Below are 21,889 nucleotides of genomic sequence, written 5' to 3' on the forward strand. Positions count from 1 at the left end.
CTACTGACCCAGCCGAAGAACTAGGCCTAGTCCACCGAGCTGCAATGACATTACAGCGTGAGGTGTTGTGTGTTATGGCGACTGGCCCATTGTGCTAGGTGCTGTATAAATACAATGACAACATTTCTGTCCTGAAACACTCAATCGAGACAGACAAATGGCAGGAAGTCAGAGGTACAGGTGCCCATCAGATCAGTGGCAGATCTAGGACTACCCTTCTATTCTCTTGGTGTCCAGTCCAACAGACCATGTTATGGCAGCTTGCATAATCGAGGAGAAGGGATAGTAAGTTGCCTTGTCACACCTAAGCCACACCCCATTTGTGATGCTTTCGCTGCTGGAGGCTGATGTTGGCCCCCTGGAGAGTTGGATGGAAGAACACACAAAAGGCAACGTTCGGTTAAATCGTAGGAATTTATTTTAAATAACCTACAGTTGATTAAAAGGGAATTCATGATAAAAATAGAAGATACTTGTTGAGGAAAGACTGTGGGAAATGGTCTTCGCACACACACTAAGCTAACAATGCCTCTAAAACTAATGATTATAGCAAAAAAAAAAAAGGTTTCACATTAAAAGTTCTGCTTTTTATTTTTTAAAATTTTTATACACAATTACAAAAGAAAAAATAAAAGCCCTAAAATCTTGATTATTTTTCCTTTTTTTTTTTTGGACCAATGCTCATTTCCCTCGAAATTTATTGACCTGTGTGAAACTTTTTACACAATAAAATCTTTCAAGTAAAAGAGGGGAGGGGGGGCTAGAAAAAGGGGGGAAAGCAAAGAAAACAGCCTGCCAAACCTAAAAGGTGGGTATAATTTAAATGTATACAGCGTGCTCAGCACAAAGGATGATGGGAAAATTGTTTGTCACTGATTTCATTTCTCCTCAAATTCCACACTCATCCTTCCCCTCCCACTCATCCATCCCTCCCCACCCTCCCCTCAAAACCTACACGATCTTTAAGATCAAGAAGAAAAACATTTAAATATTTTAAAATAATTAAAAGAAATAAAAATTCACATTTAAAAGAGAACACTCAAGTCAGGAGCATATTCCCATCATGCTTTGCTTTGAACAGATGCGGTGGGTTGTTTTGGGTTTTTATTAAATTTATATTCCAATGCCACGATTGCTTTGAGTAGAACTGAAAAAAAACCAACAGCAGGTACCTCCATGACCATTGTGACAGCTGCGTCAGGTGCGTTGGGTTTTTAAATTTTGTTAAATTCCTGAAATGGGGCAGAGGGAGGGGCAGGGGTTTGAGGAGTTCATTTTCTATTAAAATATAGAAGTTATTGCAAAACCCTAACTGTAAAAACGCACCAATATAATTGGATCATGTATACAGTAGCTAAAGATTCCCCAACCTTTTCAGTGTAATGGTAAATTTGCCTGGTGGAAGGTTGACAAATCTCCCATTCACTTGCCCTGCCTCAAGAGAAAACAAAAAAAAACCAAAACCATACAGCTAGAATTTGGATCTCTGAAACATTTTTATATAAGTTGTCCATAGGACAACTGGCTCAGCTCCTTTATAATATTTCCAGGGTTATCTTTTCTCAAAGATGTTGGTTTCTTTGTCGGATGCTTGCTTGCCCCTCCTTACCCCCTCCCCACAATTAGGACAAGTAAGGCTCACAGTTTATCAATCTCCCTAAAACCAGGCTTCCCCCCACCCCTTTTTCCATAAAATCCAACTCATTAAAAACAGGTTAAAACTCATAATCTTCATCTGCCATGTCAATTGCCCAGGCAAATTTCTCTCGTTGGGTTTTGTTATAAATCTTCTCTACAGGAATCCCCCACTTCTTACACCTGCAGGAGAGAAGGAGACAGAAGTTACTCACCCATGCATATAAACACGCTCTCCAACAGGAACACACCCGTCAGAGGATCATTAGCCTTTTTGCTCCAATGCAACACTTCTCCTCTTTCTCTCTGTGCCCCTCTATCCATTAGGTATGTTAAATTGTGTTTACTCCGGTAACCGTGTAGCCAACAAATCTTTTGTCAGTTACAAAGGTTACCCAATAAATGGCTCTACATTGAAAGTAGCTCTCAAGCTGGCAGGCAGGCAGCTGGCTCAGTCCCAGCTTGTGCTGGGCCTCGGCAGCTACCCCTGCTGCGTATCTGCACAAAAAGCATTTTAGGAGCCGGTGGGCAGGCAGGCTGGCTCAGTCCCGGCTCAAGCCAGCCCACTAAAAAATTTACTTGCAAAGCCACAGAGGAGGAAGAGGAAGAAGAGGGGCTGCGTGTAGCCTGTAGCCGGTAGCATTAACTGATGAGCATCGATTAATCATTTAACCAAATACACTATTCATAGAATACTAGGACTGGAAGGGACCTCGAGAGGTCATCAAGTCCAGTCCCTATTACATCCCTACTATTCATTAGCTCACACAAAGCTGCCTCCCTGCCAGCCTGATCCTCCCACTAGCCTTGCCGACCCTCATTCACAATTCCTAGCCAACTCAGCTTACTGCTAGTTGTCCCTCTCCCTAATATTTGCAGAGAGGAGAATCAGGGCCAGCTCTCCACTGAGTGGCTGGCATGACACAAGGGCATGACGACACCATCCTTGTGTTAAACCCCTTACAACCTGCAACTCCTTTTCCCCCAACCTCACCTATCCTGTCTGCGGCACATTTACCTTTCTTTGCATAGCCCTTGAATCACCCAGTATGCCAGATCCAGAGGTGCGGACGCCCCATGTGTCCCTATCTCTGATCAGCGGTCACGCTTCAGACATTAGTGAACATCACCTTTCTGATGCCATGTGGCGGGCGCTGTGGCTAGCAAGTCCAAGCTGTTTTAATCACTCGCTGGGGCTACTTTGGATGGATTGAATTCACAAGGCTAGCATTCAAGTTGCACACCATCCTGCAATTGCCAGTAGCAAAGCTAATTAGGATGGCTAATGGCAAGCACAGGAGAGGTGTGTCTTTGCTAAGAATCACTCAGGCTGCAAAACATATTTTTCACTTATCTGTATGGATGCAATGAAAAAGTAAAGGAAACCTTTTGGTATCTGCTAACTCTTTGCCTTAGGAATTTCTAATTCTGTAGGCAATTTACAAAGGCTAAAATTCACCACTGGTGGTGCAGAATCCCCAACTTCGTCTGATAGAGATTAGGCTGAGAGCGTCTAGGTTAGAAGTTACTTCCACACACAACTGGCATGATTCAGAAAGCTCAGAAACTATAAGCAGGGCAGGGCAATTGCAGGTAAGAAAAGAGATGTGCTACGAAAGTGGAGAAGAAGGGGAAGGACGCCTGCCCAGTATGCTTGTGTCTAGCTCCACGGATGCTAAATTAAGACACCGCCGTTTAACAATTGCTGCCCTTTTGGTCCCAGAGACGCTGCTATTCCTTCCTGCTGGAAGATGCTCTTAGGAAAAAATCTTGAGTTCAGTCTAATACACAAGAGAGATTCAGAGAGGCTGAGATTTCAGGGAGGGTCAAGCAAGAGCTGTGCTAAGTTTCCCCCCACTGTGGGGCAGTTGGCCTAGCCCAGAGGCTAGGGAATCTTCTCCAGAGCGGTGCTTACCAGGCAACTGAGATCCTGGGATCCAGGTAGTTGAGTTTGGAGGTGCCCAAGGCAATTTGCTTGTTCTCCTCTCTGTCTGTGGCCTGAACCTCCAGCTTCATCAGCTGCTCCTCAATCCTCTGCACGGCTTTCTTCTTGCTCTCCACTGTCCTGCGTGGGAGGCAACTGTCAGGGAATTGTTTGGAAAGGAGCTAGGCCTTTGTCAGGGAGTCAAAGGGACTCCGGCAACTTGCAGATCCAGTGCTTGGCAAGCAATGCCAATCAGCACCGTGGGACAGCCATCACCAAGGTGAAAGGTGACAACACTTGAAACAGTTCAGTAACAAAACTGAGAATGTGGTAGCAGCGGCAGCTCTTTGATGAGGTTTTAAAGAGACTGAGTGTGGTTACCCAAGTGGGAATTTGTTCAGGACTCTAGTGTTGGTTCTTTACTATTCCTGTAAAAAAGGGAAACCCCAGTCTAAAGCCAGGCAGGCTGCTCCTGCATGATGTGGCATGGGACAAGACCACTGTATTAAGTCTGAGCAGAAAGGGGTCACTTTTCCTATTCTGTTTGTAGAGTGCCCTCTTGGAAGTCTAAGTACAACTGTATACTCCTATCTGGTCTCTGAATTCAGCACCCACCAGGCTGCTTTGCAGTCTCCACTGGAGCAGAAGCTAAGATACCATCCACTGCCTACGCTTGGAAAGCACATTGCTCACTTTTTTCCAGGGAGAGGTAGGTAGGTAGGTAAGTGGGGAGGATCTATGTGGTGAAACAGACCAGAGAGGGGTCTGGCCAAGTCATCACGCACAGCTTTCTTTGAAGACAGACCTGGGGTTACCGAGGAATGTTCTGCTCTCTCCTCTCAGACTTGCTTCCAGCTTGCTAAACTGTCAGTCACATGCTGAGCTGAAGGAAGCACTGGAGGGGAGTAGGTTGCAAAAAGCAGAGCTCCGTGCAGCTCACTACTGACCACATAAGCAGCAACAGACTCCACAGCGCGCCTCAGCAAAATGGCCATTCAATAATGCAGGCCTGAAGGCGTAGGCGGGGGCAGGGGAGAGGAGGGGGAGAACACGACAAAACCTCACTAAGGACCATAAGTTGGGAGAGGAGGATGTGTAGATGCTGTGTGTGTGCAATTTAAAGCAGCACTGCTATTGCAGTAACAGTCCCATTGTCGACTGTGCTACCACATGAGACCTTTCAAGCTTGTCTACTCCAAAGCCAGACTTACTTTTTAGACTTTTCATCCCTCCGGACCTTGGCATCAGCTTTGGCGCTTTTCAGTTCTCTCCTGGCATCGGCTAACTGGTCCTTCTTGGCATCAATCTAGAAGAGGCAAAACCCCAGAGAATAAGGAATTAGGAATCACACCCATTACTACAGAACAGGAGTTTGCCGATATCCAGGGGAACTGCTCAAACCTATGAACAAAGCCATCTGTCTCAAATGGCCTGGAATTCAACCACTGCAGTGGATGTCTGAGTAGGGGATGAGCCCAGAGCAGACTTTAAATTGTCAACCACTGGGCCAATGCTTTCAAAAGTGACTTAGCATCCCTTCGAGGTGCCTAATCTGCTATACACTTGCCCTCTGCCAATCAAGCCCATCCAAGATGCCTCCAGGTGAACACTGGAAAATGGAGTCACTCCACATTAGGGATGTTAGATAGAATTTATTTTAATAATCATTTAACTGCTACGTTTCTTAGCAGTTACACAGTAATTCTGTACTCGGCCCCCAGCACAGGGCTGGCAGCAGCTCCTGTTCACCAGGGGCCCAGGCAGCCTCTGTCTACGGCAGGCCTGGGCTTGCTGCAGACAGAGGCTGCTCCATGGGATGCAGGAGCAGCCTCTGTCCATGGGGAACTCTAGACTCCTGCAGACAGAGGCTGCTGCTGCTGCCACCCTGCGCGGTCTCTGATACAGAGGTAATAGCGCAGGGTAGTAGGAGGCTCCTCTACACATTCTTCATTTAAAACTTGGATTAGCAAGCTAGGACTGAGCCAGCCTGCTGGTCTGAGTTTTAAATGCAGAGAACATGCGGGGGGAAGGGGGACTGGAGGCTGTTGTGATTAATCAGGACTGTTAACCAATGAGCAATTGCTTATTGGGTAATCGATCACTTATCGGTCAATCCATTACCCAAGTATCCATTGACATCCGTACTCTACATCATTAATTACATTTGCAAAAATTAGCCCATTGGCCTTTCAAATGTGCTGCACACAGAGGCCAGCTTGGGGATGGTGCAGGGGGATCATCTCTCCCCCAGAAAGGGGCTCTTGAGGCATCGGAATGGACAGTTCCGTGCGGAAGGCAATAGGGTAGGGGAAAGCCTCCGGTTACTGCCCAGGAATTGGCATCTGAGCAATGGAACTGAGCGGAACTACAATAAGGTTTGCCAAAGCGGAGCTGGCCAACAGCCCATTTAGTCAGCTAGCCTCTCCCAAGTATGCTGGATGCAACCCAATAAAAATGCATTTCAATGTGCCAGACAATCCCATGGAGGGAGATTTCCTGACCCAAGTTGGTGAGCAGTTTATGCCCACAAGCACAAGGATGCCATGCTCTTGTAACCTTCCAAAAATAGCAAACACTGAATCTAGACCAGCGTTTCCCAAATGGTGTTCTGCGGAACCCTGGGGTTCTGTGAAGTGAAAATAAGGGTTCTGCGAGAAATGTTCCATCACAATAACATTTTATGATTTAAATAATAATAATAATTAGTATGTGATTTTTGTTTATAAATATGTGCAATTAAACTAAATGTTGATCTCATGACCTTGTTAAGCATTTGTTTAATATTATCCTTACTTACTTGTGGTCTACTTTTTCAGCTCCATATATTAGACTGTTATTAGGGGTTCCGCAAAATTCTTTTGAGTTTAAAAGAGTTCTGTGGCCAAATAAAATTGGGAAACACTGATCTAGACAGTCAGCCTTAAGCTTGGGATCTAGTAAGGTTTAAAGATTCTCAGGTCCTCGGCACTTAACTGCTATTTTAAAACCTCCCAAGGTAAGAACTCTCAATTCAATTGTAAAATTCAGGGGAAGGGGAAGTCAGGGTAAGTGTTTCAGAAGCAAGAGAACATCCCAGTGCTAACACAGGGCCACCTTATGGTGAAGGCTATTTTAAAGGAAGTAATGCTGCAAACAGACCTAGCCACATTTTGACCTCATGGCCTTCAGCAGAAAATCTGTAAAGGAAGAGGTCGAGGTAGAGGAACAGAGTGCATTGATACAATGGTCTCCCAGGCCACTCGGAAGGGAGCAGACACACAACTCTGGTTTCCTTTCAGGGCCACAAGCCAGAGATAAGCCCTGTGGTTTTAAATTAAGCTCTAGTGTCCACAGAGTGCAATCAGAGTCCGCTGAGGGGAAAACAGCATCTTGAAAGAACTACGTTCGAGGGACTTTTCTGGCCTAGAAAGCCAGCTCAGGCCCCGGGCACCTGATTGATCTGGGGCAGAAAGTCAGCTGAGAAGTGGCCGATTTTGTTCTATTCATGTGGAGAAGGGCGCATGCGTATGAGATGGTTGGTCTTCAAGGTGGAGCTTCAGTCTGAGATTGTCTTTTAAAAACCAGACGACTCGGCTTTCGAGACAGTGGTTTCAGGCTCAGCCACACCAGCACTCTGAGGCAATGGAAAGCAGAGTCCCTTTCAGTGCAGTTTGATACACCATAGCTAGATGCAAATGATATACTCAAAACAAAGGGAATAAAGTGGTTTCCAGCTCTGTCTTTAATCCAAAGGAGACTAAAAAATTACCTTGGTTTGTAGATTCATCATGGATTTCTCAAAGGTCTTTGGTGGCGCCCTCTGGTGGTTACAAAGAATAGCAACAGCTCTATTGGCACGGTTATAGGAAAGGAGCTTTGCGGGGATGTTGTCATCCGCTGAAAAAGTTGAAAAGCAGATGAAACAGCTCTCAGAGGTCAAGCAGCCATGGATGTGTGCCACAGCTTTTATTGATTCATAGGCACTAAATGAGGCTAAGTTAGTATTCTAGTACGCCTCAGCAGTGCACTGAAATCCCAAAGCCCAATTTTATTCTGGTACCAAGTTAAAGATTCCATGTTTCATTTTGTGCACCACAGTCGGGAGTAATTTCAGCAGAGAAGAGCAAAGCACAGTCAACAATGGAGAGGGCAGCACACCTATCAGTCCAAGTAGGGTAAGCCAGGGCTATTCTTCGTAGCATGCAAACTTGGGCCCGACCCTTAACTGTGCTGAGTTTCCAGGCGCCCTTCTGTAGGAAAAAGTCTTTCCTGGCTTTCGAAGGTGAGTTAGCTCATTTGTGTGTGGTGCAGCATTTGGATGGAATGCTGGCCCGCACGCCCCAGATGCACAGAGGGAGGGGTTTTCCAGGACATAATCCCTCTTCCCCCTTTCACCACCTCAGAGGGTTACTTCTCGAATTTTAAGTTTCTTAAGCTAAACACCTCTCAAGACAGTGAGGGGGCAGGTTCTGGACACCTATCTGCTGACTACAGCACTCCTGGAGATGATGGTAACAGTGCAGCAGGATGGCTGTAGGCCAACTCTGCATCACCCCAATCCTGGGGTCAGTGGCCCATCCCCAGTGCAAGCCAGGAGTCACAGGGCTGTTCTGGCAGCTGTGGACGGGCTACCAGCTGCAGATCTCTCAAACTCTCACTTCAGCCACGTCTCTTATGTTGGGGGCTGCAAGGGGAGTAGCCTAGGTCTAGAATAGCCAACCCTATGCCATCTGGTATCCTTAGGAAGCCGGCAAAGTCCTCATTGAGGTTGCCTTGTGCCACTGGAGTGGATAATGCAGCCTTGTGGGGGACCAGAGCCCTCTCTCTCTCTCTCTCTCTCTCTCTCTCTAACTTAACCACTTCAAGAGAGGTCAAACTTTCAGAATTTATGTGGAAAATCCTAAGTCATGTTTCATTCTAAGTAACTTGTTCATCCTCTTCCTAGGGTTTTAGGCCTCATTGGCCAGGAACAGCAGGGATCCACCCCATGGCATTACCACCACATAAATCACCACCATAAATGAGGGTAGGTAGACAGTAGCACTTACGGGTAGTGAGTTCCTTCAGCTGCTGCTGCTGCGTGATGGAGGCATTGTAAGTACGGAATACCTTGGCTGTCAGGCCTTCCATAAGGTCTTGAAGATGTTTATTTAAGATACTGGTCTAAGGGAGCAGAAAAAAATTTAAGGTTTCAGTCTCTCCAGCACTAGGACTAGAATCCTTCTGAACATTTGTACCCTTGCTGGACTCACATTCTTGCCATTGGCTCAGAGGGCTAGCTGTGAATTTCTAGGTGCACATACTATGAGCCAATCAAGCAGAACATGCAAGCCATACCTGGAACCTTGCATTGTCTTCCTTAGGCCAATATAGGAAAAAGAAGGAACATGGAATAGCCACAACTATTGGCAAAGTGAACAAGGGGCTGGGATGGAACTGGCCTTTAGACCTGCATTGACGGAGATTAGGGAGGAGGGGGAACTAGCATCTGATATGCCATTCGTTCAAGTGGTTAAAGTGATTAGTCTTCCTTCAGTTACACTTTTGGCCCCAGTTTGTGGGGGTGAGTCTCTCTCACTGAGAAGGGACCCTCAGCACTACCCCCTGAAGCTGCCTTCATAGAGTTCAACTGGATCTGAATGTGTGCGTGGTGGACAGCCAAGCTACCCTCAGCCATCCCACGCCTCCTCCCCATGCTCAGGCTGCCACTGCAAGGCAACAAGCTCCTACTCAAAGCAACCCTACCTGCTTAAAGGCTAAGGGTTTAGACTCATCACTGAAATGTGCACATCCCTACTGGAGACAGATGGTCATTGCTGCTGTGCCAGTCTCTGCCAGCCCCCCTGGAAACACAGTCAGATGAAATCTAGGCCTCCCCTGTGGCAGGGCAATTTGCTATTGACGGGCCCAAGCAACAGAGCTGTCACACTATGTTAGACTAACAGCACAGTAAGAATTGCTAGGGTTCGGGGCGGGGCTCTGGAGCAGTGCTGTTGCTTACATTAAGTCTGTCGAAAAGGTCATCCTCAGGCTGCTTGTTCTCCATGAACAGCTGAAGATTCTTAAAAACCTAATAGAAAGGAGAAGGGAAAAATATACATCACAAGGCAAAGTGAGGCGACTTGGCGGCCCTGAGGTTGGGTAAGGGGATAGAGAGCCTTTCGCTTCTGGGGGCCCAGTTCAGCAGTGCCTGAAGGTTATTCCCTTCTGAAGGCTCCTGGTGACTCATCTGAGAAGAACTGGGTCACATTCCTACTGGACAGGTGTCCACATCCCACGTCATCACTAGAGCTTGTGCTATGTCTCCTCCCGGGCAGCAGAACAGCCAAAGAACGCACGGCCCATCCCGCCTCTGAGGCCATCCCTCTAGGACAAGGCTCAGGGAGACTCTGCTGCTGCCTTTGCTATTACGTGCCCTGGATGAAGAAAGCCAAGCTGGCACTTTTCCCTGGTACAACAAGGTTACTCGCATAGCCCCCTTCCTGCCCAATGTGCACTCTGATCCTCCTCCCATCAGAAAGGGTTGCCATCTCAGGCCCAAGCCAATGTGACAACCCTTGTTGTGTTGGAGGTTTTACACAACTACACTACAAGCACTTACACAGAAGAACAATCTTGGCTCCCAAGCTTTTTTATATCGGAGACCGGTATAAAACCCATTCACAAACTTTCAGCGGACCAGCAACATTGTATTTGCATATTCATTATGCAAACGATGAATATTCAAACGTGCAAATACAATGTTACCAGTTCACAGTATAAAAAGCCACAGCCCCAAGAGCTAGCACTAACCCCTAGAGCTGCTTACCCCTCCACTATCTCTCAGTGCCAGCCACTGACCCCTGAGTTCACTGTACCCAATCCCCATAGTGCCAGCATCCCATCCTCAGAGTCCCCTAGGGCCCCAATATTAGCTCTGTCCCCACTCTGTCCCCGCCCCAGCTTCCTCACTATTAGCCCTACCCCCAGAGTCCCCCATGCCAGCTCCTCATCCTGGATGTCACAATGCCCCTCGGTGTCAGCCCCTCCCCGCCTCTGAGCCCTCCAGCCTTAGCTCTGCACCCAGAGCCCCCGTGCCTGCTCTGCCGCCCTCACCTAGCCTGCCACTACCTCCCAGCTGCCAGCTGAGTGCAGAGCACTTCCCTGCGTGGCGGGAGGGCTGCACGGAGCCTGCACCGCACTGGACTCCTGAGCACCGCAGCAGCCGGGCCCCGTGTGGCGCTTGGCCCCAGTTGAGCACCACAGCCCGGGCTCCATGCGGCACTTGGCCCCAGCTGAGCACTGCAGCTGCCGATCACATGGCCCCGCCAGCCAGGCTGGGGCCACAGTAAGGCTGCTCCAGTAGGCAGCCAGTAAGGCAGCCGCAACACACGCGGTTGCCCAGTGGACCACTCCCTCTGCTGCTGGGGTGTGGCCTGGCAGTGCCACGGCCCAGCAGACAGGGGTTTGCAGACCGGTGGTTGGGAACCGCTGCCCTAGAGTATGGAGACAGACCAGGTTTCTCTGCTCTACAGAGCTCTGAAATCCCTTTAAAACTCAACTTCCAAGCTTTCAGCAACAGAATTTGAAAACAAGACACCAAATACCCAGGGATTTTTATTTCAATCCATTCCCCCACTGTTAACTCCTTAAGAACACACCCAGAGAAGGACTAATGCCAATGAATTTAAAAACAAAATAATAGATTTTTCTTTCTTAACTCTCCCGTCTCCTCATTTCTAGAATGATGGCAGTGTGAAAAAGTCAGTCAACATTTACTGCTCTGTGTCATTCAATCTATCACAGCATTACAGACACGGTATTTTATACACTGCGCTACATGTATTGTTAGCAGGCCAGATTCCTACTTCTCACACAAGAATAAATACAGTGTTAACTTCTTGGCTTTTTAAAATGTCTCTGCTTATACTGAATGGATGGAGGTTTCTTTTGGAGCTTTCCAAGTAACTACGGAGATAGAACAGGTGGACTTAATATAAACAAAGCAAATCAATATTGCAAGGGACAGAAAAGTCTCAGTCAGCAGATATGTACTTTGTACAATAGTTCTCAGGTCAGACATACTTCAGAGAAGCTGCTCCATTGATTTACACCAGAGTACCTGAGAGCAGGGCCTAGCCCACCGAGGGCAAACATTCAGACACGAGCTTCAACAAAAACAATCTCTCAGCACATTTCCATGATCTTTGAGCATAACTCCAAGTTTACTTATTGCTACACTAGTAACAATGTAGCCCAGTGCTGGCCAGCCTGTGCCCTTCACGCTGCTGGTTTAGCTTTGCTGGGGACGTTGCGGACACGACTGCATCTCTAAGAAGTCTACCACAGAGGAAAAAAAAAATACAGACTAGCAACACTCCCACATCATGGTTTTAAAATAACCATTGCTGGTCACATGGGTTTAGAATGGATGAAACAGATACCCGCTCAGAGCACAGAGATGTTAGAAAAAGGATAAACCTCATTAAAAGCCCCAGTATGATTACTTCACATCAGAGTCACACTGGTGGCAGCCTTACGACTCCACAAGAAAGGAAGATCAGAAGATAAGCTAATTTATTTTCTGCCTTCACATTTCGCTAACACATGATGTACAGGAATTGTCACTTCTGGAGACTTTCCACCAGCCTGTTCCTCCTCTCCTTGTAATATTGCACAGGGACACGAATGGGAAACATCTCACCCTCTTTTCAACGGGGACTTTGTTGTAGTATCGGATGGAGTCTTTACCAAGGAAGTCAAATTCAACCATGTATTCCTGGCCATCCAACTCCGGGTGCAAATTAATGTGTTCCACACGGAGAGAACAGCAGCCCACAGTGTCCGCTGTCTCCCCTTCTTCCTTCTCGTTACCAGCTCTCAGGGCAAGCTACAAATTAAGCAAGAGAAGGAGAGGTGAGCAAATGGAACCAAGATAAAAAGTTTGGCATTTCAAACTGCTATTATAATTTATTGACTGTGGGTTCATCCAAGGAGACTTGTCCTGCCCAGAAACCAGAATATCTGATTTGGCATGGTACCCCATGCCTGATCCTTGAACAGAAGGGAAGCATGAATATTTAGAGAAGATAAAAGAAATAACTTAGGTATGAAACTCAGGTTATTGACGCTACAATATAAAAATATGGAGACACAATGAAGCGCAATGGAAGATATATGCCTAGAGCCAATGAGAAGATATAAAAAAATTAGATCAATATCAAGATAAATAAAAACTGTTTTTAAATGTTTTTTTTATTTACATTAATATACTTTTTTATATACCAAATTACATTTGACATGACCACCTATGTTAAAGTCTAATCAGCTACATATGAGGGATAGTTCATCTGTTTGTTCAAGAACTCCTCCTAAACACTAAGGCTATGTCTACACTATGAGTATTGCATGAGTCGCAATCTCATTCGCATATTTTCTGCTGATCCGTTTTTGCGCTGGGGTTTGTGTGCAAAAACAAGTGGTGCGAACGTTTTCTTTTTGTGAAAAAAACAAAAAACCATTTTTCTGCAAGATCTTTATGCCTCCAAAAAGGAGATATACCAATCTTGTGGGAAAAGGGGTTTTTGCGCAAAAAGAAAACGTCCACACTACTTGTTTTTGCACAAAAACCCAGTGCAAAAATGGATCAGCAGAAAATATGCAAATGAGATCGCGACTCATGCAAATGAGTCCATTTGCACATTTTTTGCCCAGAAAACTCATAGTATAGACATAGCCGTAGAGCTAGGACCATGACCATCAATCGGTAGGCAGCTTCCTCTTATCCTAACTTAAAACAAGGTCAGGGTTTGGTTGTGCCAGGAGAATGAGATGTTCCTGGAATGGGATTACTTCTCAGAAAACCACACAGAAAAGAGACCCAATCACCAGGCAGGTGAAAGGGGCTGACCTTTCTTTACCTCTCCCCCCCAGTCCAGAAGTGCCCCGAGCCCTGAGCCTTCCATCCCCAGGCGCCCATGGTGGTGGTGGGGGGGATGCAGTGTGTGTAGGGGGGGTGAGTTCCTTCTGCCATGATTCATATGGGAACATCTAAGCAGTTTACCCCTCAGTCCCTGACGAAGGGAAAGTGAAGTTTGCCTCACTTCTGTTGGGGGGAAAGATGCAGGGTGCAGACAAACCTGGACCTGCTACAGCCAGGGAACATGTACCCCTCCCCCAGCTGTGTTTGCTGGAGCTGCAGCGACCATGAAGAGGCGCTTCTCACCTGGCCACAAACTCCTGCAGTGAGAGAGGGCTTGCATACTGAACCCTTCAGCCCCTGCACTACCCCTGGGTACTGATTTAAAGGAAGGGAAAAAAAATTGGGTTAAGCATGTTGCATAAAAAAAGCCTCTGCCTGAGCTCACTAGATTTATATAAATGGATTTTCTGAAGCTACACCAAACTGTAAGGTCTAAGGTTTTAAACTGTAACTCATTGCGATCTTTGTCAAACTTTGTAATCTGCGTAACTCTCAAACTTACTGTAAACTGCAATTTTGTAATCTTTGTAACTCTCAGTCATCCTGCTTGTAACTTTCCCTAAGCTGCATTCTCCCCTGGGTGAATGGAGAGAGAGTGAGAGTGTGTTTGAAGAAGGCTTGGAACAATGGACCACATGGCAATGAGTTATCACAGTATGGGCATGCTCCCTGCTGGATAAAGGGAAGTCTGGGCATGCTCTCTGCTGGAGGAAGGGAAGTCTGGGCATGCTCCCTGATGACAAGGTAAATGAGTCACAGGACCCATTCAGACACTATATAAAGAGAAGGAGCAGATGTGAGACTCTCTTTTTCCTTCCACTGATCCTGAGAAGCTCCTCTTCAGTGTCCCTCCTGACCAGCTTCCCCAGCCATGATGAGCAGACATGCCTTGGCTCCTTCTGCAACCCATATGTCTGTGTAAGTGTGTGGTTACCTGAGGGCAGGAATGAATGGGTGTGAATGAGTGAATGAATGGAGGGGTGTGTGCTTGCTTGCTTGCATGAGTGCGAGAGAGTTCTATCTTCTTTAGCTTAAACCTTTGGTGGCTGCTTTCTCCTCTTTAGTTTTACCTAGTGGAAATAAACCCATACTAGTGTAACCCTGGGTGGTCTCCAGTGAAAATATTTTTGGGGTGACAAAGCATCCAAGCAATGCCAGGTAAATCTTCTAGTTTAATGTAATTAAAATTACTTAATAAAAAGATTAATGAATCTTTAAATTCTAATAAGTTAAATGTTGCTACTTTTTAAATTAGCATGCAACACCAAAGGGAAAACAGCTAATGTCTGAGAACAGCTCAAGTTTTCTAAATGTCACTCTTCCGCCTTTCAGTGGGGCAAATGAGAAATATACGTTTTTCCAAATGTAAATACTTTCAGCTTCTCTTCTACAGAAAACCTAGAGCCTTAGGGTATGTCTACACTACATTCCTCTTTCAAGAGAGGAATGCAAATGCAGCTGAACTAAATTGCACATGAAGTACAGATTTGAATTTCCTGCACTTCATTTGCATAATCGTGTCCAGGCGCTATTTCGAAATACTCTATTTCGAAAAAAGAAACGCTGGTGAGATGCTGTCGAGACGAAAGAAAACCCTTCTTTCGAAATTACCCTTACTCCTTATAAAATGAAGTTTAAGGGTAATTTCGAAAGAAGGGTTTTCTTTCAAAATAACCGCGTCTAGACAGCGTTTCTTTTTTCGAAATAGGGTAATTCGAAATAGCGCCTGGACGCGATTATGCAAATGAAGTATGCAACATTCAAATCCGCGCTTCATTTGCAATTTCATTCCTCTGCATTTGCATTCCTCTCTTGAAAGAGGAATGCAATCTAGACATACCCTTAGTTACTTTTGGGAGAGAAGAGGTGGGAGATGACGCAATCTATTACTGCCATCTCACATGGGGCCAGATTTTCAAAGATATTTAGACATCATAAAGTGGAAATTCATTGCTCAAAGATGCAGATAGGCCCCCAGTAGGGATTGTCAAGGCAAAAAAACAAACGATGTAAGTGTAGATTACGCTATACAACTGCTTAAATAAACATATATAGATATAATGTACCCTCTTGGTTGGCCAAAAGTAGTACTCCATTTAGAGGCCATATATAAATGGGAAATAAACATATTTTAACATTATCTACCAGTGAGAATGAACCTTCCTTTAGGAAAATAACTAAGAAGTATGCATTCAAAACAAGATTAAAAGAAATTATTTACATACAGTTTCCTGCTTGCTAATTTAAATCATGACTAAAATTACTGTGATTTAAAGCAATCCATGTTGATCAGAATGAATAATTAACTGGTCACAGAAGCCACACAGCGGTGCTATCACTATTAGGGACATAGCTTTAAATACTACAATTGTACAAACATGGTGACTGACTATAATTTTCTTAAGTGTGGCAAGAGCAATTATCACAGTTCATGTGAGAGTCGTGACGTTCATACCTAAGTAGTAATAAAAAGCAAAACATTTCAGAAGGAGTTGGAAATTACTGGAAGCTAAGGGCCTACCCCCACCTGCAGAGCTCCCACTGAGCCAACTCGGGGATGTGGAGTTAACCTAATTGTGGCTTTTGGCTGATACAATACTGCCCAGCATAGCCGTGTTTGGTATGGCAGTCTATTGATCTGGATTTCCAGTTAATTGGGAGGAATGGGAGGCCAGAATCAGTCCAGAAGGAGACCTCTGAGGACTCGACTTCTAATAGAATAACCAGTAGTTTCTCTCAAAACCCTTCAACTCCCTTATTTACACTGTCCAGCGTGTAAGCATTTCTATCAGTTTTATTTGGGCTTAGGCACAGGTGCCCAACAACTTTGTATCTTTATTCATAAAGAGGCAAGAAGAAAAAATTGCCAGAAATCAACCCTCACTTTATCAATGAAGTACAGTGCCACGGCTCTCTGTCGCACTTTCATCTCTTTGGACTTCCAGTCTTCTCGATACTGATTCCGTATTTTATCCACACACTTCTTCAACCTCCGAGCTGTCTCGTATTTCTGCCAGTCCTTCTCGCCCTGCAGAGACAGTCACGAGCAAGCTAACACACCTGAAAATGAGCAGCAGAAGCAGAGCATTCCTGCTCAAGCCTATGTGCACACCACCGGGAATTCATGCAGTTGCACACAGTTCAGTAGCCACGACGTCAAGTGCCTCCACAGAAGTAAGAAAACAGACAGCTGAGGAACTCTGTCTTCCAGACCCCTCCATGTACAAAGGTGCTCCCTTACTCTATTAAGGAGATTGCTATTTTCTCCGAGATGCCCCTCTCACAATCAGAGACTCGCTCAATAAAGCCATAAAGACAACTGAGTGAATTCACTTTCAAGCAATTTGGATAGCACATTAGATGCATGTGACGACACACTCACTGTTGGTCATCAGGAATGATCTCCTGCATGTGGTATGGGACAAGACTCTTATTTTCGCTCCAGGGGAGCCATCCCGTAAACGTGGTGACCTTTTTTTTTTTTTTTTTTTTTTTTTTTAAACAGACAATTTTCCTGCTTAGAAGGCCTTCCCAAAAACCTGTCCTACTAAAAAGGGAAGTTGAGTACCTCCAAGGCTCATCATTTGTTTTACATGATTTGACAATAACTAGTTATCCAAGCTCACAGCGAGGTTTGTTGTTCTCCTCTTCCTCCATCTTGCAGTGAATTAACATAGCTGGGATTTATGCTTTTTCAATAGTTTGATGCCCAGCATGTGGTTAGGACTTCACTGCATGATCAGGCAGGAAACACTGGGGGCCAAACTTAAGAGACAAATACTTAAAACAGGAAAAGGTCAATCAATACTGGTTTTGGGGTATAAACTTTCTTTTAAACTTATTCAACACCACAAAAGGCTTCCATTTAGAAATCCGAACATCCTTCACAGATACTTCCATACTCCTGCAGAATAGTTATTACCCCTTATTTGGCAGAGGGGGAAAACGAAGGCCAAGCAACTAAGAAAAAAGTCAGTCTTGCTTCACTGCCTCCTACCTTAACTGCTTGGTGGCTACTTCCCCCCTGCTTCCCATGCTCCAAAGAGAGCCAGTTAAGATTTAACATGGCCAAGCAACCATCCAGAAAAACAATTACCTTGATCCTAGAGCTGGGATTCAACATAATGTATTTAATAGATCCTTGGATGTTTTCAGTCCATGACACCAACCAGGTCACTTTGTTGTCATGCCGGACCTCTTTCCATTTGTGACCTGGAGGAGGTGGGGGAACTTTGGAATCCCTGCACAAGGTGACAGAAGCAGCAAGAAGAAACAAATGGTGTTAATAGACCCTAGATGACAAAATACAGATGACTAGCAAGGAGTAAAATGTAAATATTAAGCAAGTCTCTCTCCCTATTCTGGTCTGGGCAATTGCATTTTGGAGCGGGATAGAAGTTAAATCAAACTGCAAGTCAGAGATTCATAGCCATGTTCAGTGTCTTATGGAACTGTTCCTTTTTGTTAGTTACTGTGATATGTACCATTGTTGGGAAGCTCTTTGCTTTGATTTGGGAATGTTTTTGCAGTTTCGCTAGTCTACATGGAGAAGGCTGCAGACCCTTCACAAGGCCTGCTGCCTCTTAGGACACATGAAAAAGTCAGGTGGGACATTCAGATATGAGAAGTGCCCTTTGGAGCAAGAATTAATAGGAGCTGTCCTGCACTGTAACAGCAGATGCTGGTGTTGATCAACACGGAGGTGTGTTGACAGAGATCTCTGTGTGAGCTTACAATGAAACCATCAGTTGTGTACAAGCCTCTCTCTACATATTTCTCACCTCAACACCCCTAAAATGACTAAAACTCACTGCAGGTGCTTTTAAATTCTTAGATGCTACATCAATTTATATAATATATGATAAAAAAGTTATCCTAACTAGTAAGCAAAGCAAGGTGCAAAGCATCCCATGCTCACTTGCTGCAATTAATGATGATGTCTTCTGGCATGATCCGTCTCTTCAGCATGCCCATTTTGGGATGGTTGCCACGCCCTCTGAAGAGGCCTGGAGGTTCAATCTTGAAGTTGGCGATCCTTTCCTTGTGATTATCCATGATACAAAAGCCATATTCTTTTAGTAACCGCTCATTCTCTTCTTTGATTTTCTAGAAAGACATTAAAACAGGGAGACTGCAGTGTACCCAAAGACACGCGTAGCTCAGCATCAAAATGTATTTAGTATCTGTATTGCAGTAGTACCTACAAGCCCAATCAGGATTGGGGCCCCACTGTAGTAGGTGCTGTACGAACATGGCAGTCTTGCCCAGGACACGCAATTCAAATGGTGAGACAAACAGGAATTAAAAGTCAGGAACGAATAGCTAAGGCTACAATTTTGTCACAGAGGTCGCCGAAGTCATGGACTTAACGATTTCAGTCCACAATGGCTGAGACCTTGGACCTCTGATCTGAGACCCCAGTAGATGCTCAGCCACTGAGAGCAGGGTGGGGACCCCACAGCTCTCCATTTTTTCAGGAATAATTTTAGTAAAAGTCAGGCAGGTCACAGGCTTCTGTGAATTATTCTTTATTGGCTGCGACTTGTATTTAAAATATCCGTGACAAAATCTTACTCTTATTAATAGCCAAATGTTATATATGTATCATGTACTATTTTTTAAAATTGTCATTACATTTCTCTTGTCTGTCCTATTTCCTCAAACCAACTGCCTCTCCATTGCCCTCTTCCCAAGTGCCGCAGACATCAAGATGAAGGGCTTTTGATCCACTGCATTTATCATTATGTTGTTTAAAAAAAAAAAAAAAAAAAAAAAAAAAGCTTCTCACTTTGAGACCTAATACCACAAAGTTGAAAGGTATGATGAAATCAATGAATCCTTAGAGGCAGTTGTACCAACCGAGAAGCAGATAAAAGAAGCCCCATCTCTATTAGTTATGCAGGGTGGGGTGTATGTCAATCCTCATTTATTAAATAAAAGGTTAAAAGCCAGCGGAATCAGGTATAGTCTCTCTTCCATATTGGGAGCCTTTGAATCCTGACACCACGGGGTTCAATTGTATTTGGAAAACCATCACCGCTCCAATTAGAGGAGCTCTGAAGCCCAGCACTTAGGACTGTTAGACTATAAGTTCATTACCAAAGGCACTACAGAACTGTTGTATCATCAATAGGCGGAGGTTTCTTACTCAAAACTGCTCGAGCTAGAACCTGTGCAAACCTGTTAGAGGAACATAAGTGCTATACAGAATCTCAGGGATGTTCCTAGAGAAAAAGCTGCTGGCCTCTTAGTCCTGGTCTACACTAGGGAGTTATTTCAAAATCACCCCCCTTATTTTGAAATAATAAGTGGCGCTTCCACATTATCACGCTTGTTATTTCGATATAACAGGCTGGTTATTTTGAAATCTGTACTCCTGCTTTCCTCGGGGAATAACACTTATTTCAAAATAGCGGTAGTGAGGATGCTCGACTGCTGCTATTTCAAAATAACTGCTCCCCAGAGTCATTCGAAATAATTACTCCCTAGTGCTCTAAGTCAAGGTAATACATCCACAATAATGGAGCCTTCCTTAGACTAATTTCAAGGTAACCCCAGGGTGGGGAGACGTTATTTCAGGAGTTATTTTGGAATTTAGTTCTTTCAAAATGATTTCTTATCGTAGACGTGCCCTCAATCACCACAGTAAGATCAGTAGACACACAGACTTTTCGGTGTAGGCACAATACTTCTGTCTGCCCACACTGAGTGGCAAAGGTTCCAACAAACCTCTTCAATGTGAGAGGAGTGACAGACTCTACACAGATGCTATGGCCAGAGGAACGAGTAAAGAATTTTGATCAAAAGCCACCCCAATGGCCAAAAACGTTGTCTACAATTCCCTAGAGTACCTGTTTCTCTTCCTTGGACATCTGTTTCCTAGCTTCTGACTGAGCTTTGAAATATTGGCTCATCTGGGTGAAGTCACACTTGCTGAGGCTGGTGATGGTGCTCTTTTCTTCTGAAGTCATTTCCTGGGAGGATGAAAGTAGAGCTTGAACCTTTTTATAGTTAGAATAAGGATATTTAATTGCCCCTCCCGGTCCTTTGAAGGCATCAAAGGGCAAGTGCTCCTAATACACACAGCTGCCATCTGTCAGTCAAAGAGCTGCCAACTTCAAGTACTCAACTTAGCCAGGACCAATGAGAAAAGGATGAAGAGATTGTCTGTGGGACACAGAACATTAAGACTGTGTCCCATCTTTGCAAGCATTATGAGGGCATATTCTATTACACAGTAGCCTCTCACACAATTTAGCTATTCAAGAACTGTTGAAGGTACAGGGGAAGGAGAAGCCACCTAAGGAATCAGGGCCAGCTGATTGAATATGCTTGATCTCTTTGCATGGTTATATCGGTTGAGGTGGTGATGCTCCTGCTTTGCAAGACTCAGAAAGAGGCTAACCTCTGATATGCAAGTAGTGATGGCTCTTCATTTCCACAGTTTCAGTGGGGCAGATTTATAAAATTTCAAGACCAGAATGGGCAGCTGTGATTGTCTACTCTGACCTCCTGTATAGCAGGCCACTGACTTCTCTAAATAAATCCTAGGGCAGAGCTTTTACAAAAACACTCAGTCTTGATTTAAGACCATCAGGGATGGAGAATACACTCTTGGTAAGTTGTTCCAATGGTTACTTCCTCTCACTGGTAAAAACGTGCGCCTTATGCCCAGCCCGACTTTATCTAGCTACAACTTCCAGCCACTGGATCCTGTTAGAACTGTCTCTGCTAGCCAGAAGGCTCATTAGGAAATACTTGTTCCACATGTTAGTACTTATAAATTATAATCAAGTCACCCCTTAACCTTCTCTGGTAAACTAAACAGACTGAGCTCCTTCGACCTGTGGCAGACTTTATAATCCTTTAATCATTCTCCTAGCTCTTTTCTGAACCGTCTCCAATTTATCAACATCCTTCTTGTATTGTGGACACTAGAACTGGGCAGAAGATTCCAGATCTAGACACACCGGTGACTGACAGAAGTAAAATAACCTCTCTGCCTCTGCTCGATATCTCCCTGTTGATGCATCTCAGGATTGCCTTTTGGCCGCAGCATCACAGTGGGAGCTCATGTTCAGCTGACTATCCACCATGACCCGACCCCAATCTTTATCAGAGTCATGGCTTTCCAGGATAGAAGCCCTCATCGGTACATAGGGCCTACATTCTTTGTTTCTACATGGATATATTTCGCAGTATTCACATGCAAACTGTTTGCTTGCACCTAGTTTACTAACCAATCCTAATTGCTCTGTATCAGGGACCCTGGCCTCGTCATTATTTCGCTACTTTTTGTTTCATTTGCAACTTTATCAGTGATGATTATAAATTTTCTTCCAGATGTAATGATCAGCTCAGCCATACCTACCATGTAACACAAGCAAAAG

The 21,889-nt window shown here is 44.9% G+C and overlaps 1 protein-coding gene across 2 annotated transcripts in view; it reads right to left on the reverse strand.

Annotated features, from left to right (window-relative positions):
• Positions 1–395: 395 nt before the first annotated feature.
• TOP1 (DNA topoisomerase I) overlaps positions 396–21,889 on the reverse strand; it is a 92,160-nt gene continuing 70,666 nt past the window's right edge. For both annotated transcript variants that reach the window (XM_006121884.5, XM_075901327.2), the window contains 11 exons: positions 20,351–20,473; positions 18,418–18,605; positions 17,596–17,740; positions 16,384–16,527; positions 12,222–12,407; positions 9,540–9,608; positions 8,587–8,701; positions 7,308–7,435; positions 4,771–4,865; positions 3,551–3,700; positions 396–1,818 (listed from right to left, as the gene is read on the reverse strand). In XM_006121884.5, coding sequence (XP_006121946.1) covers positions 1,716–1,818; positions 3,551–3,700; positions 4,771–4,865; positions 7,308–7,435; positions 8,587–8,701; positions 9,540–9,608; positions 12,222–12,407; positions 16,384–16,527; positions 17,596–17,740; positions 18,418–18,605; positions 20,351–20,473 — 1,446 coding nt within the window. In that variant the 3' untranslated portion in view covers positions 396–1,715. The remainder of the gene's footprint in view (positions 1,819–3,550; positions 3,701–4,770; positions 4,866–7,307; positions 7,436–8,586; positions 8,702–9,539; positions 9,609–12,221; positions 12,408–16,383; positions 16,528–17,595; positions 17,741–18,417; positions 18,606–20,350; positions 20,474–21,889) is intronic.

The sequence above is a fragment of the Pelodiscus sinensis genome, chromosome 17 (genome assembly GCF_052426305.1).
Source record: "Pelodiscus sinensis isolate ZL-2025 chromosome 17, ASM5242630v1, whole genome shotgun sequence".
Taxonomy (NCBI): Eukaryota; Metazoa; Chordata; order Testudines; family Trionychidae; genus Pelodiscus; species Pelodiscus sinensis.